Here is a 16,702-nt window from a genome sequence, read left to right as displayed (position 1 = left end):
ATTTTGCACAGTTGGTTGTCTTTTGCACATTGGTTGAACGCCCAGGCTGGTGCAGTCTTTCATTTAATTTTATTATGGTTATTGGATGTATTGAGTATGCCCACAAGAAAATGAATCTCAGGGTTGTATATTGTGACAGAAATGTACTTTTGTAGCGGCGTGCTACACACAGCGCTAGAGTAACGACACGTAGTCGGTGAATTGGAGTTGTGATAAAAGAGATTTATTCAAACTTTGCGGCCTTCTTTAAAGCCTTCCCGTTCCCGCCCTCCCTGGGCGGGACTGCTGTGGGGAATGCATATTCGCAGACCCTTCCCGCGCGCGGGATTTTCCCCCTGCTGGTGAAGATAGCCTGGCGCCCCTTTTGGGGCCGGCCTCTCTGCCGGCGCGCGCCGGTTCGTGTGTGCTAGAAAGTGGGTCGCCACACTTTGATAATTTTCTTCGGCTTTAAAGCTGTACAGTCAATTTTGTGTACACTCCATGAATTCTTCCTCCATAATACTACCTGGAATTCATGTAGGTTAAAGTCCCTTATGATCTTTATTGTATTAACTTGTTAAAGCCTTTCTTCCTTTATCTTACTCAGGGCTACTGCACCTTGCATCAATTTTACTGGTCTGCTCTAAAGCTTAAGTATTCTGGAACATATAATTCCCAACTGAGGTTTCTTTGCAACTACATTGTTGTAATAGCTGTTAGATTGTGCCGTTTATTTCAAATTATGTTATTAATTTACCTATTTTAGGAAAGCTTTACACATCTAGGTAAAGAACCATCAATCTTGTCATTTCACTACCTTCTGTTCTGTGTTTGCTTGGGGATGTTCCCTTATGCATTCACCATCACTTCCTGTTCTGAGTCTGGTTTGAGATGTTCCTTATGTTGCTCCATCACTTTCTGACAGATTCTGATTATCACTACCTATTTCACATCCCTGCTCTGTGGCCTTTACCTTTCACTTTAATATGGGACCTCATTTGTTTTTGTGTGATAGTTTTCAAGGCAGCTTATAGTTCAGAAATTAGAAGGGGCAGAGGACAGTCTTTCAGATGGTCGCCAGTGATAACTGTGAAGGAAAGGGAAGGAGTTCGCCAGCTATGCTGAACAGTTAGTATGGATACAGGAATATGACAATGGCTGGACAATGGAGGAGCGTCATTGAGTTCAATCTCAGACTACTGACAGCTGAGAGCAGTGAAAAGAATTTTCTGTTTCACATTCTCCACCATTTTAAGTTCACCCGGTCTGTCCCAATTTATGTCACTCTCCTCACATGGTCTGATGTTCACACCCTTCACCTGGTCTGTTCCAGTTTAAAAACACAAACACGAGGAAATCTGCAGGTGCTGGAATTTCAAGCAACACACATAAAAATTGCTGGTGAATGCAGTAGGCCAGGCAGCATCTATAAGAAGAGGTACAGTCGACGTTTCAGGCCGACACCCTTCGTCCTGACTGTACCTCTTCCTATAGATGCTGCCTGGCCTGTGTTCACCAGCGATTTTAATGTGTGTTGCTGTTCTAGTTTATATTGGCACCCCTCACCCAATCTGTCCTACTTTATATTGGCACTGGTCTGTCCCAGTTTATATTGGTACTGATTACCCAGTCAGTCCCAGTTTATGTTGGTATTGTTTACCCGGTCTGTCCCAGTTTATGTTCACACCTCTCACCCGGTCTGTTCCAGTTTATATTGGTACTCTTTGTACCTTCGCTGAGCTTATACCAGAACTTTTATCTTGTTTATCGAGCTGCTTAGTTCTTTGCTGACATCCTACCCTCACTTCTTTGTCCTTTCAGCCACATACTGATTTCTTGAATCTATCATAGTACTCCGGCAAATTGTCAATCCTGAAATAGCAGGATGGAGCAGTGAAGACTCCAGATACTCATATCTGGATGAAAAACCTATGGGACAAATTATCCACGATCAGCACTCCTGATGCTGAGCCCCGCCCTCTGCGCATGTGCATGTGTGTGTGTGTGTGTGTGTGTGTGTGTGTGTGTGTGTGTGTAGTTTACCCCAGAGTTTCAATAAAACAATGGATGATTCCAGACTCTGCTCCTGCAGCCTGTTTAAAGCTTTAAAGCCTTTGGATAACCACTGTGTTACCTTTGTAGGTTTTCTTTCACACTTGTAATCCCAGCTATTTACAATTTATACCACAAAGAGACAGAGAGCTTTGAGAGTCAAAGGTCAGTCAGCGGAAAACAAATCTGCTTTTTCTTTGTTAATCTCTTGACAGCTGGGTTTAAAAAAAGATTTAAATCCCGGATGGTTTTGTCTCTGAGACAGGGCAGTGAAAAAAAGGTTTAAATATTGGAGAGTCGCAGAATCCACAATTGGACATGCATCAATTAGACAATGCATGTCTGTTGACAAGTTAAGCCCCGGCTTTGATACAAACCCAGTCAAAAGCTAGGGATGCATTTGTATTATTCCGTTGCTCTCACTGTGACATCTTGACCGACTGATGCTTTCATTATTTTGCACAATACAAGGTGGACATCCCAAATCCAGAGGCTCTAAAAGGCTGCAAATCCTGGGACTCATTGACATTGCCATGAGTTCTTGAGACTTGCTTCCAAACCAAGCGAACTGAAGGAAATGGGTCAGGGGCTGATACAAAACATTGGGTAGATTAACAATGATCTGACAGGTGGAACAGACTCAGAAATCAGGTTTAATATCACTGGCATATGCTGTGAAATTTGTCGTTATGCCACAGCACTACAGTGCATTACATAATAATAGAAACCTGTAAATTACAGTGAAAAGTATTATATTTTTAAGAAGTTAAATGAAGTAAGTAGTGCAAAAAGAGAAAACAAAAGTAGAGAGGGAGTGTCCATTCAGAAATTGGATGGCAGAGGGGAAGAAGCTGTTCCTGAATCACTGAGTGTGTGCCTTTAGGCTCCGGTACCTGCAATGAGAAAAGGGCATGTCCTGGGTGACAGTGGTCCTTAGTGATAGATGTCAAGGGGTTGAATGGCCTCTCCCCTCTTCTATGATTTCTTGATCATATATCAGTTCTGATCTACTGGTGTAATCAGCTTTTCTATGTAAGTTCTCATATGCGAATGATGTGCATCTGTAAAAGCGGATCTGCATGGCTGATGAAATTTCAGATTAGAAAGAGGGCACCTTTTTGTAATTAATGAGATGTCTGCCCAGGGAATGTGGGGGAGGCAGACTGTGTCAGCATAGACCACCACTTCATTAATTCCCCGACGAGGGAGGAAAGCTGATGCAGAGTTGAAGAATAATGACTTTCTTTGGAGATAGGTAGTAACCTCAAGATCTGTTCAGTCCTCTGGACAGCTTTTCAGGGGACTGTCACCTGACACCATGCTGAAGTTAACCACATTCTACAGAACAAACATGAACCGTACTGTTACCTCATGAGTAATTCTTGCTTTGCTGAATAATTAACTATTCTGCAACTACAGAGGGAATAAGCACATTTTCCCTCACTAACTCAAACAGAAAATCTCCACATTCAGAAATCCCAGTGGTTTGGCAGCCAGCTTCCCTGCTTTGGACTCAGCTTTCTCCCTTGCATTCACTGCGATTCAGGTTTCACACTTCTGTTCACAAACTCGGGCCCCAGCTCCCACACTCCCTTTAAACTAACCTGGGTCTGTTTCCCATGAAAATTACCCAGGCCTTGATTCCCACGCTCTCTTCAAATTTACTGGTTAACTGGTCAATTTATTATTCTACCAGGAAGCATATGAAAGAAAAAAAAGTGTTGGATAATTAACAGAAAGTAACATCCAATAGCTTGTAAAATCTACTAGCCCACCAGATTAATAGAGCTTTGCTTTACTGTACTCCGTATATTGAGCAAAAAGATCAGCTTTATTTTTCACGCGTACATCGAAACTAGCAGTCAAGTGCGTCATTTGGTGTCAGACTAAATCAGCGAGGATTGTGCTGGGGGGAGCCCACAAGTGTACCCATGCTTCTGGTGCGAGCATAACATTCTCACAACTTACTAACTTGATTAGCCCACTGCTCTACTCCCTCTGCACCCATGACTGTGTGGCTAGGCACAGCTCAATTGCCGCCTATAAATTTGTCGATGATACAACCATTCTTGGCAAAATCTCAGATTAGATTAGATTATGAGGACACTCAGTCCTCATTTATTGTCATTTAGAAATGCATGCATGAAAAAATGATACAACGTTCCTCCGGTATGATATCAGATGGTGACAAGAGGCCATACGAGAGCGAGATATACCTGCTGGTTGAGTGGTGTCGCAGCAGCAACCTTGCACTCAAGGTCAGTAAGACCGAAGAACTGATTGCGGATTTGAGAGAGGGGAGGATGAGGGAATACGCAGCAGTCCTCATGGAGGGATCAGAGGTGGAGAAAGTGAACAATTTCAAGTTCCTGGGTGTCAATTTCTCTGAGGATCTAACCTGGCCCCAACATATTGATACAGCTACAAAGAAGGCACAACAGTGGCTATATTTCATTAGGAGTTTGAGGAGATTTGGTATGTCACTAAAAACACTCACAAGTTTCAACAGATGTACCATGGAGAGCGTTCTAACTGGCTGCATCACTGTCTGGTATGGGGGGGGGCACGGGTTGGTGCTGCACAGGATTTGTGTAAGTTGCAGAGGGTCGTAAATTAGTCAGCTGCAGCATGGGCACCAGCTTCCATCATATCCAGGGCATCTTCAAGGAGCGATGCCTCAAAAAGGCGGCATCCATCACCCCGGGCATGCCCTCTTCTCATTGCTACTATCAGGAAGTGGGTGCAGGAGCCTGAAAACACTCATTTAATGATTCAGGAACAGCCTTTTCCCCTTTGCCATCAGATTTCTGAATGGACATTGAACCCATGAACACTACCCCATTACTTTTTTGTTTCTATTTTTTTGCATTACCTATTTAATTGAACCATTTAATATATACATACTATATTTACTGTAATTCAGTTTTTTCTCTATTATGTATTGCATTGTACTCTATTGCAAAGTAATTCACAGTTTTTTTCTCTATTATGTATTGCATTGTACTGCTATTGCAAAGTTAACAAATTTCATGACATATGCCGGTGATGTTAAACCTGATTCTGACAACCCAAACCGTACATTTTTGGACTGTGGGAAGAAACCGGAGCACCTTTAGGAAACCCATGTGGTCACAGGCATTCAACTTCCTTACAGACAGCAAGTGGCAGGAATTGAACCCCAAACTTACAGCCAGCACTGCAAAGTGTTGCACTAATTGCTACCCTACCGTGCCACCCATTAATAATTGGTCTTCTGAGTAAACAGCTAGCTAACAATAATGAGAAAACTCAGTACAGTTCCAATGAATAGTTGTGTAGAATTAATAACTCTTCAGCAGTAAGTGTTATTGAGCATGCAAACAGAACCTTGTGCCCAACTCATCCTTCCCATCCAAAATGTCTTCATAAGCTAGTCTTATTTGCAAGAGGAAGTCTGCACCTGCTGCAACATATACAAAAGAAACCCAGCAGGTGAGGCAGCGTTAATGGAAATGAATAAACAGTCGACATTTTGGGCCAAGACCCTTTTTCAGGACTGAGAAGGAAGGAGGAGGATGCCAGAATAAAAAGGAGGAGGGAGGGGAAGGAGAATTATTGAAAGATGATGGGTGAAGTCAGGTGGGTAGGAAAGGTATAGGGCTGGAGAGGAAAGAATCTGATAGGAGAGGGGAATGGACCATAGGAGAAAGGGAAGGAGGTCCATTTTGCCTGTTTGACCCATATCCATCTCAACATTTTTTATCCACATATGTGTTTCAATACCTTTCAAACATTGTAATTGTACCTCAGAATCAGAATCAGGTTTATTATCACCGGTATGTGACGTGAAATTTATTAACAGCAACAGCAGTTCAATGCAATACATAATATAGAAGATAAATAAATAAATAAATAAGACATCAATTACAGTAGACGTATATTGAATAGATTAAAATATGTTAAATATGTTATCACCAATCCACACAGATTGTGGTCTCCCGGTTAGGAAGTCAAGGATCCAATTGCAGACGGAGGTACAGAGGCCCAGGTTCTGTAACTTCTCAATCAGGATTGTGGCAATGATGGTATTATAAATGCTGAGCTACAATCGAAGAACAGCATCCTGACATAAGTGTTTGTGTTGTCCAGGTGGTCTAAAGCAGTGTGAAGAGCCATTGAGATTGTCTGCTATTGACCTATTGTGGCGAAAGTCAAATTGCAATGGATCCAGGTCCTTGCTGAGGCAGGAGTTCAGTCTAGTCATGACCAACCTCTCAAAGCATTTCATCACTGTCGATGTGAGTGCTACCGGGTGATAGTCCTTAGGCAGCTCATACTATTCTTCTTAGGCACTGGTATAATTGTTGCCTTTTTGAAGCAAGTGGGAACTTCCGCCCATAGCAGTGAGAGGTTGAATATGTCCTTGAGTACTCCTGCTAGTTGGTTGACACAGGTTTTCAGAGCCTTACCAGATACTCCATCAGGACCTCCCGCCTGTGAGGGTTCACTCTCTTCAACGACAGCCCAAGATCGCCTCAAGAATGTCCCCTGGAAGCTAGCTCCGTATGTGAAAGCTTCCCTTTCAAATCGTTCTCCCACCTCACTTTAAATACATGTCCTCCATTGTGGAAGCAACACATACAAAATGCTGGAGGAACTCAGCAGGGCAGGCAGCATCTATGGAAAAAAAAAGTACAGTCAAAGTTTTGGGCCGAGACGCTTTGGTAGGACTGGAGAAAAAAAAAATAAGTAGATTTAAAAAGGTGGGGGGAGTGGAGCCTGAAGGTATTGGTTTACTGAGTCAGGAGGGCTCCCAGTTTTGTTTTTCTGTTTGTAAAACAGATGGTTCTTCACTAGTAACACAGACAAAATGCTGGAGGAACTCAGCAGGTCAGGCAGCATCTATGGAAATGAATAAAGAGTCATTGTTTCAGGCTGAGACTCTTATTCGATCGGCTATGATTTATAATATTATTATGAAACTTAGGAAAGCTCCATTTGATAAGATTAGGGTAGATTGGGAACAGGAATTGGGGCTTACCATTTCTGTGGATGATTGGGGGCAGATTTTACAATTAGTTAATACTTCCTCTATTTGTGCTAAACATTCCCTAATTCAATTTAAAGTGGTTCATAGAGCACATATGTCCAAAGATAAGTTAGCGCGTTTTTACTCGCATATTAATCCTTTCTGTGATAGATGTTCGGGGCAGATAGCCTCTTTAACTCATATGTTTTGGTCTTGCCCTACTTTGGAAACTTTTTGGAGAGATATTTTCAATATTATTTCTAAGGTATTAAATATAGATATCTCTCCTCACCCTATTACTGCTATCTTTGGACTACCTAAAATTTCTAGTAATCTTTCCCCTTCAGCCCGTAGAATGATTGCATTTCTTACTTTAATGGCGAAAAGATGTATTTTACAACATTGGAAAGAGCTTAATGCTCCAACTACCTTTTTTTGGTTTTCTCAGACGATTTTATGTTTGAATCTGGAGAAAATTAGAAGTAATCTTTATGATTCTTCATTTAAATTTGAACAGATTTGGGGACCTTTTATTCGATATTTTCATTTAATGTAATATTTACCCTTCTTGTTTTTTTTTCACTGTTTTAATGGAGGTCGGGATTGAGGACGTGATTTTAAGTTTAACTCTGTTTGGTTTCAAGTTAGCCCATTGCTTTGCTTTGCTTTTAGTTAGTTGCACGGTGGGTTTTTTTTTGGGGGTTTTTTTTTCTTTTTTTTTCCATTGATATATATAAAATCTAGTATACTATTATGTTATCTTGCTTTCTTATGCTTAAATTACATTGTTTGTAGTATTTTCTTTTTGGTATTGTTATCTTTTGGAATTTTATTATACTTTAACATTGTATTAATGTTTATATGGCTTACCTTTTTTGTATACTTACTCAATAAAAAGATTTAAAAAGAAAGAGACTCTTATTCGTGAGTCCTGATGAAGGGTCTCAGCTCAAAACATTGATTCTTTATTCATTTCCACAGATGCTGCCTGACTTGCTGAGTTCCTCGAGCATTTTGTCTGTGTTGCTCTGGACATGCAGCATCTGCACAATCTCTTGTGTTCATGTTGTTCACTGGAAGGTGATTGCACTCCTGCACAGAATACAGATGGGCTTGTGTTGATGTGACATCATCATCATCATCATCATTATGTGCCATGTCATATGACATCATCATTATGTGGTGTGTTGTATGACATCATCATTATCTGCTATGTCATATGATGTTGGCAATCATGGTCTCCATCACTGTTCTTGGCAATTTTTACTACAGAAGTGGTTTCTTCTGGGCAGTGTCTTTAAAAGATGGATGAACCCAGCCATTATTAATACTCTTCAGAGACTGTCTGCCTGGTATAACCAGGGCTTGTGATATGCACCTGCTGCACATATGACCATCCACTACCTGATCCCATGGCTTCACGTGACCCTGCCTGGGGGGAGGGGGGAGGAAGTAGGTGCTACACCTTGCATAAGGGTGACCTGCAGGCTGGCGGGAATCAAGTAGCAGCTTGGACCAGGACGATTATCTGATTTAGCATGAAAACAACCCCATCTTCATTCTTCTGTGAACCCAACATCACCAAATGTCATCAGTGACACTTATTGACGGGGATGAGGTGTTATCATCCTTAGTGTCTTCACTAAGGAGGACATAAATAATCTTCCAGAAATAGTAGGGGACAGAGGGTCCAGTGAGATGGAGGAACTGAGCGAAATACTTGTTAGTAGGGAAGTGGTGTTAGGTAAATTGAAGGGATTGAAGGCAGATAAATCCCCAGGGCCAGATGGTCTGCATCCCAGAGTGCTTAAGGAAGTAGCCCAAGAAATAGTGGATGCATTAGTGATAATTTTTCAAAACTCGTTAGATTCTGGACTAGTTCCTGAGGATTGGAGGGTGGCTAATGTAACCCCACTTTTTAAAAAAGGAGGGAGAGAGAAACCAGGGAATTATAGACCGGTTAACCTAACATCGGTGGTGGGGAAACTGCTGGAGTCAGTTATCAAGGATGTGATAACAGCACATTTGGAAAGCGGTGAAATGATCGGACAAAGTCAGCATGGATTTGTGAAAGGAAAATCATGTCTGACGAATCTCATAGAATTTTTTGAGGATGTAACTAGTAGAGTGATAGGGGAGAAACAGTGGATGTGGTATATTTGGATTTTCAAAAGGCTTTTGACAAGGTCCCACACAGGAGATTAGTGTGCAAACTTAAAGCACACGGTATTGGGGGTAAGGTATTGATGTGGATAGAGAATTGGTTAGCAGACAGGAAGCAAAGAGTGGGAATAAACGGGACCTTTTCAGAATGGCAGGCGGTGACTAGTGGGGTACCGCAAGGCTCAGTGCTGGGACCCCATTTGTTTACAATATATATTAATGACTTGGATGAGGGAATTAAATGCAGCATCTCCAAGTCTGCGGATGACACGAAGCTGGGTGGCAGTGTTAGCTGTGAGGAGGATGCTAAGAGGATGCAGAGTGACTTAGATAGGTTGCGTGAGTGGGCAAACTCATGGCAGATGCAATTTAATGTGGATAAATGTGAAGTTATCCACTTTGGTGGCAAAAATAGGAAAACAGATTATTATCTGAATGGTGGCCGATTAGGAAAAGGGGAGGTGCAACGAGACCTGGGTGTCATTATACACCAGTCATTGAAAGTGGGCATGCAGGTACAGCAGGCGGTGAAAAAGGCGAATGGTATGCTGGCATTTATAGCGAGAGGATTGGAGTACAGGAGCAGGGAGGTACTACTGCAGTTGTACAAGGTCTTGGTGAGACCACACCTGGAGTATTGTGTGCAGTTTTGGTCCTCTAATCTGAGGAAAGACATCCTTGCCATAGAGGGAATACAAAGAAGGTTCACCAGATTGATTCCTGGGATGGCAGGACTTTCATATGAAGAAAGACTGGATGAACTGGGCTTGTACTCATTGGAATTTAGAAGATTGAGGGGGGATCTGATTGAAACGTATAAAATCCTAAAGGGATTGGACAGGCTAGATGCAGGAAGATTGTTCCCGATGTTGGAGAAGTCCAGAACGAGGGGTCACAGTTTGAGGATAAAGGGGAAGCCTTTTAGGACTGAGATTAGGAAAAACTTCTTCACACAGAGAGTGGTGAATCTGTGGAATTCTCTGCCACAGGAAACAGTTGAGGCCAGTTCATTGGCTATATTTAAGAGGGAGTTAGATATGGCCCTTGTGGCTACGGGGATCAGGGGGTATGGAGGGAAGGCTGGGGCAGGGTTCTGAGTTGGATGATCAGCCATGATCATAATAAATGGCGGTGCAGGCTCGAAGGGCCAAATGGCCTACTCCTGCACCTATTTTCTATGTTTTCTATGTTTCTATCCTCAAGTATTGCACCTTAGTGGTCAGATTATACATACATAGCTATGGTGCCAGAGGAGGTGGTGAAATCAGACTTTCCAATGTATTTAGACAGACATTTCAACAAGCATAGCCCACAACATATATGTTGAACATAAACTGAATTAAACTAAAGCAACACACAAAAAACACTGGAGGAATGCAGCAGGTCAGGCAGCACCTATGGAATGAATAAACATTTGATGTTTTGGGCCTAGACCCTTCATCAGGACTGGAAAGGAAGGGGGAAGATGCCGGAGTGAAAAAGATGGGGGGGGGGAGGAGGAGGAGGAGGATAGCTGGAAGGTAATAGGTGAAGCCAGATAGGTGGGAAAGGTAAAGGGCTGGGAAGGAAGAAATCTGATAGGAGAGGAGAGTGGACCACAATTCCCAGACTTACAGAGTTGTTATTAATGAAGACACAGGAGACCACAGCTAGTGCAGCCTGAAAAACAAACTGCTGGAGGAACCCAGCAGGTCAAGTTTGTGCTCAGCAGGTAATTTGCCCCCTGACTTTCCAATGGGATTTATGTTTCCACATGTAGAATTCCTTCTAATGACATCAACAGTGACACAAAGATTAACGCAAGAGAGATTTTCAACCACGGTGATCTGCTCTGATAGATGACCAACGTATGTCTGCAGAACCATCACATTTTACCTGCCCCTTTCACTTACGGGCCAACAATTTTTTTATCTGCATTGTTTGATTACTAAATGGGAAAAAAAACAACCTGGCCTGTCTCTATCAGCCCAAATTTTAACCCCACATTTCTTCTCTTTTCCCAGATTCGGTCTTCACACAGCAAGAGTGACCTCAACATCTGGACTGATGATCTTCATGAAGGTCTGACATCAGGTCTTCCCTTCCTCCCTTCTCGCTCCCCACTGCTGGTGGGAGCTTCAGATGATGGAACTGAAAGTGTGGGTGGACGGGGTTCAGCGAGTGGTCTGTGGCGTCAGTGAGAAGACAACATGCCAGGAGGTGGTCATTGCTTTGGCTCAGGCCATGGGTAAGGACAAGGCCTTTCCGGCTGGTTGCAGCCAACATAATCCTGAATACCAAATGTACAGGATCTCCCTCTCAAAAGGCGTGTGGAGTGGGGGCTTTTTGTACCTCAGAAAGGAATGTTGCACTGGATTCCTGTGGATTTTATTCCAGCCTGCAGTGTGTTTTGCGGGGGATGGGATAGGGTGGAGAAAGTATGAAATTTAAGCTGAGTGGGCACCAACAAATAATCATCCATTTACACTATCAATTCCGTTTTAAGATTCCCATGTTCCCGTAACTCTCCCTCCCCACCATTTTCTACCTTTCTTGAAAAATTTAACCACGGCCAATTTACTTATGGGTCTCCACCCACATGGTCACATGCAACCTTTACACAAGCAGCAGCCAAGGTCACGATTGAACTAGGATCATCAGATCTGCGAGGCAGCTGCCTCACTGCGCTTGGAACCCCTTTGGAAATTCCAGGGAAAGACAGCTGAAGAAAAAAATCAGTCATGTGGCACAGAAGAGGCCATTTAGCCCACTCGTGCTAGTTAACTATTTCAAAGTTCCTTCCAGTTTATCCCATTTCCTTACTATCCCCACAGTAGTTCAAGCATAATATCCAGCCCGAACTGCAGTGCCTTAACTTGATCTCAATTTGCAAAGTGAAGCACAGAGAGTTTAAGAATCTGGTGACAAGCTAAGGAGTGAGTGGAGAATGAGATTAGGGTGGATGGTTATTGAAAGGGAAGAAAATGAGGAGAAAGTGAAATTAAATAAGACAGAGTTGCAGTCAAACTGGGAACATCTCCATAGAGAGTGAAGTGTAAGCAAAATGCTTGCAGAAGTGAGAGAGCAGCCTGAATGAATGTATACTCATTGTTTGGTCCAAATGCCATCAGATGATGTGTAGGGCTACAGGGAGACAGAGAGACAGCTGACTGCCTATCCTCATACAGAATCCAAATCAGCTTCATTACCACTGGTGTGGGTCGTGAAATTTGTTGTTTTGTGGTAGAAATACATTGCAATACATAAAAATATTACTGCAAGCTACAATAAAAATAAATAAAATCAATAAATAGTGAAAAGATGAATAATGAGGTGGTGTACGTGGGTTCATGGCCCATACAGAAATCTGATTGCTGAGGGAAAGAAGCTGTTCCTAAAATATTGATCGTGGGTCTTCAGGCTCCTGTACCTTCCCCCCTCCCGATGGTAGCAATGAGAAGAGGTCATGTCCTAGATGGTGAGGATCTTCAATGATTGATGCTGCCTTTTTGAGGCTCCACCTTTTGAAGATATCCTTAATTACAGGGCATGATAATGATCTTTCTTCATATAGTCCCTCATGAATAAGTCCAGGGATTTTATTATAGTTTGCAGCCTCACTGTGGCCTAAACTGTGGTCTTTGTCCTTAAAGCCTATGTAATGGCAGCAACAAGCAGCAGTGTATCCCTCAGCACCTAGGCCTGGTACATGCCGGTGCCAATCAGTCCAGTGAGCTTCAGACAAACCACAGTGTCTCCTTCACGGAGGTGATCATCTTCGTGCAGTCACTGATGTTTGTTCAGTGTGTGTCCCTCGGAAGAGCTCACAGAACAGTCCTGTGTCACACAGCTCCATGGGATGAACCTCAATGAGACCATGGTGTGTCTCTCACCCAAAGTTTTGGCAAATGCATATTCCAGTAAAAGAAGATTGATAGTCCTCGGTATTGACAACCAGACTGAGGCTTGTAGTGGCACCGGGAAGATGGCTGTGCATGAACATTCTAATGGGGGAGGGCCTTCCTCACCACCGGTACGTATGTCAAGGTCTCGGTGCTTGTTTGGAAATTCTGGAGAAGGTAAAATTGTTAATTATCATGATCAGTTGCTACTACAGGCACCACAGAGAAACAGTAGTGAGATCATGGACCATATATGATTACAGAGGATGAGCTGTGCGCTGTGTTGAGACAAATTAGGGTGGATGAAGCAATGGGGCCTGACAAAGTGTTCCATTGGACCCTGTGGGTGGTTAGTGCAGAAATTGCAGGGGCTCTAGCTGAGATATTTAAAATGTCCTTGGCCACAAGTGAGGTGCCAGAGGATTGGCAGATAGCTAATGTCGATCCGTTGTTTAAGAAAGGCTCTGGAATAAGCCAAAGAAATTACAGACTGGTGAGCCTGATATCAGTAGCAGTAAAGTTATTGGAAGATATTCTAAGGGACTGGATATATAATATTTGAACTAATAGGGCCTGATTAGGGATAGTCAACCTGGCTTTGTGCGTGATAGGTCACATCCAACCAATCTTATAATTTTTTTTGAAGAGGTTACCAGGAAAGCTGATGAAGGAAAGGCAGTTGAGGCCAGTTCATTGGCTATATTTAAGAGGGAGTTAGATATGGCCCTTGTGGCTACGGGGGTCAGGGGGTATGGAGGGAAGGCTGGGGCGGGGTTCTGAGTTGGATGATCAGCCATGATCATAATAAATGGCGGTGCAGGCTCCACTCCTGCACCTATTTTCTATGTTTCTATGTTTCTACATGGACTTTGAACAAGACCTTTGACAAGGTACCATATGTGAGATCGGTCAGGAAGGTTCAGTCACGTGGCATTCAGGATGAGTAATAAATCAGATTAGACATTGGCTTCATGGGAGAAGTGAGAAAGCGATAGTAAATGGTTTCCTCTCTAACTGGAGGTCGGTGACTAGTGGTGTGTCACAGGGATGATAATGTGGTTAACTGGATCAGCATATTCGCAGATGACACCAACATCAGGACAACAAGGAAGACGATCAAAGCTGGCAGCCTAATTTGGACCAGCTGTGAAAATGAGCTGAGAAATAGCAGATGGAATTTAATGCAGACAAGTGTGAGGTGTTGCATTTTCGGCAGACAAACAAGGATAGGGATAACACAGTAAACGGTAAGGTACTGAGAAATGCAGTAGAACAAAGGGATCTGGGAACACAGATCCATAATTCATTGAAAGTTGTGTCACAGGTAGATAGGGTAGCAAAGGTACATTGGCAATCGGCCTTCATAAATCAATGTATTGAGTACAGGAGATGGGATGTTACGTTGAAGTTGTATAAGATGTTGGTGAGGCCTAATTTGGAGTATTGTGTGCAGCTCTGGTCACCTAGCAACAGGAAAGATACCAAAAGATTGAAAGAGTATAGAGAAAATTTGCCTGGACTTGAGGATCTGATCTATAGGGAAAGGTTAGGATTTTTTTCCCCCTGGAGCCATGGAGAATGAGGGAAGATTTGATAGAAGTGTACAAAATGATGAAGGGCATAAATAGGGCAAATGTAAGCAAGCTTTTTCTACTGAGATTAGGTGAGACTAGAACTAGAGATCATGGGTTAAGGGTGAAAGATGAAATGTTTACACAGAACACAAAGGGGAACTTCTTCACAAAAGGTTGGGAACTCCTGACTTAGAGGTTGGTGAGAGAGTGGAATGAAGTGGTGGGTGCAGGTTCAATTTCAACATTGAAGAGAAGTTTGGATAAGTACATGGATGGGAGGGGTATGGAGAGCTATGTTTCAAGTGCAGGTCGATGGGAAGGGTCTGTTTCTGTGTGTTAGTGCTCTGTGAGTTCATGGCTCTATAACAGCTAATTGCTGTGATGAACATTGTAGCCAATACAATTCTGGGCACACTTGCAGTTTGCCTCAAGGATTAGTATAGTCAGCCACTAAGGTGAGCATTACTGTGTGAGACCAGCTACCTGAAGCTTCACCAGGACTTGTTATCGAGGTAGTTGTAATCAGCGCTACAGGCAATACAGTTAAGAACATATTGGAAGCACCATGCTCAGTGCTCACTTTGGATTCTACAGCATGTTCACAAAGGCAGCAACAACATCAGTTCACTACAGCTAAACATCCAGTTGTCAGCTATAGTCTGTTATCATAAGGTGAAATAGGACCCGTTGTGTAGTTCCACATTCTAATCATTCTTCCTTCTCTGTTGTTATACATTTTTGTTATTTCTCTCTCTTGGTTTGACTGTTTTCTGTCCTTCGGTTTATCATCAGTGCCTGAAGCACAATCGCTGATTTGAAAGCAAAAGTCCCAACAATCTGCAGATGCTGGAAATCTGAAAAACTTATCATGTGGGACAACATCTTGCAAAGGATAAATAGTCAATGTTTGAATCTGTGACACTTCATCAGAATTGGCACCAACTGGTTAAGAGATGAGATCCACTTTCTCTCAAACAGAAATCCTGTCTGATACCCAGCAAGGGATGAAGCCCCATAGGGCAGCCAGCACGCACTTTGTCAGAATTGCTGACTAAACAGTACATACAGCTAATGTTGGGAGGATACTCCCTGGCCTATTAACTGATTATGGAACAAACACTTCAGTTGGAATCCCCACAGATGAACAGGCAATGAAAACTTGCCTTACTCCTTCCCCTACCCCTCCTACCCCCGGTCTTCTTATTCTGGCTTATTCCCCCTTCTTTCCCAGTCCTGATGAAGGGCTTCAGCCTGAAACATCAACTGTTTATTCATTTCTATGGATGCTGCCTGACCTGCAGAGTTCCTGCAGTATGTTTTGTGTGTGTTGCTCTGGATTTCCAGCATCTGCAGAATCTCTTGCGTTGATGACTCCACTGCGAAGTCTCCTCAAGGGATGCCTTCCTTTCTCTCTGATGAGAGTTCAGTGAAACTCTCTCTTGCTGCTCTCCAATTCTTACTCCTTCCTCTCCCCACACCTTTTTGGTCTGGCTTCTTCCCACTTCCCTTCTAGTCCTGATGAAGGGTCTCACTCTGAAAGGTCAACTATTTTGAGAAGTCTCCTCAGGCCCCTGTACCCCCTCCCTGGTGGTGGAAATGAGAAGAGGACATGTCCCAGATGGTGAGGGTCCATAATGATGGGCCCTCCTGAGGCGCCAACTTTGGAAGATGTCCTCAATGGTGGGGAGACGTGCCTAAAATGGAGGGGGATGAGTCTACAACCCTGTGCAGACTCTTTCGACCAGTAGGGACAGACCGTATCTCTGAACTCTTTCAACCAGTAGGGACAGACTGTATCTCTGAAGGTCTAGTTCCAGACTGGCATGATGACTCTGGGAGAGCACTCAGCAAGGGAAGTTGGAGTAGGGACAGAGGCAACTTTGTGGACAAGTGATTCATCATTGAGCCAACCTCAGCCCTCACTCAGATGACTCTTTAATAAGTACCCCATCTGGTTTGATTCACATCAACGCCAGACACAGGATAATGCCTTGCATGGCGTAACCATTGGAAGGGTGGGCACTAAGAGATCTGTGCAATTCTGG

At 43.1% G+C, this 16,702-nt stretch overlaps 1 protein-coding gene across 1 annotated transcript in view; it reads left to right on the top strand.

Moving 5' to 3' along the window:
* LOC134343539 (ras association domain-containing protein 8-like) overlaps positions 1 to 16,702 on the top strand; it is an 82,005-nt gene that overhangs the window by 25,368 nt on the left and 39,935 nt on the right. The window contains exon 2 of the mRNA XM_063042285.1: positions 11,206 to 11,429. Within this exon, the coding sequence (XP_062898355.1) occupies positions 11,324 to 11,429 (106 nt within the window). The 5' untranslated portion in view covers positions 11,206 to 11,323. The remainder of the gene's footprint in view (positions 1 to 11,205; positions 11,430 to 16,702) is intronic.

This window comes from Mobula hypostoma, chromosome 3 (genome assembly GCF_963921235.1).
Source record: "Mobula hypostoma chromosome 3, sMobHyp1.1, whole genome shotgun sequence".
Lineage (NCBI taxonomy): Eukaryota > Metazoa > Chordata > Chondrichthyes > Myliobatiformes > Myliobatidae > Mobula > Mobula hypostoma.
This window is presented reverse-complemented; position numbering and strand designations above follow the sequence as displayed.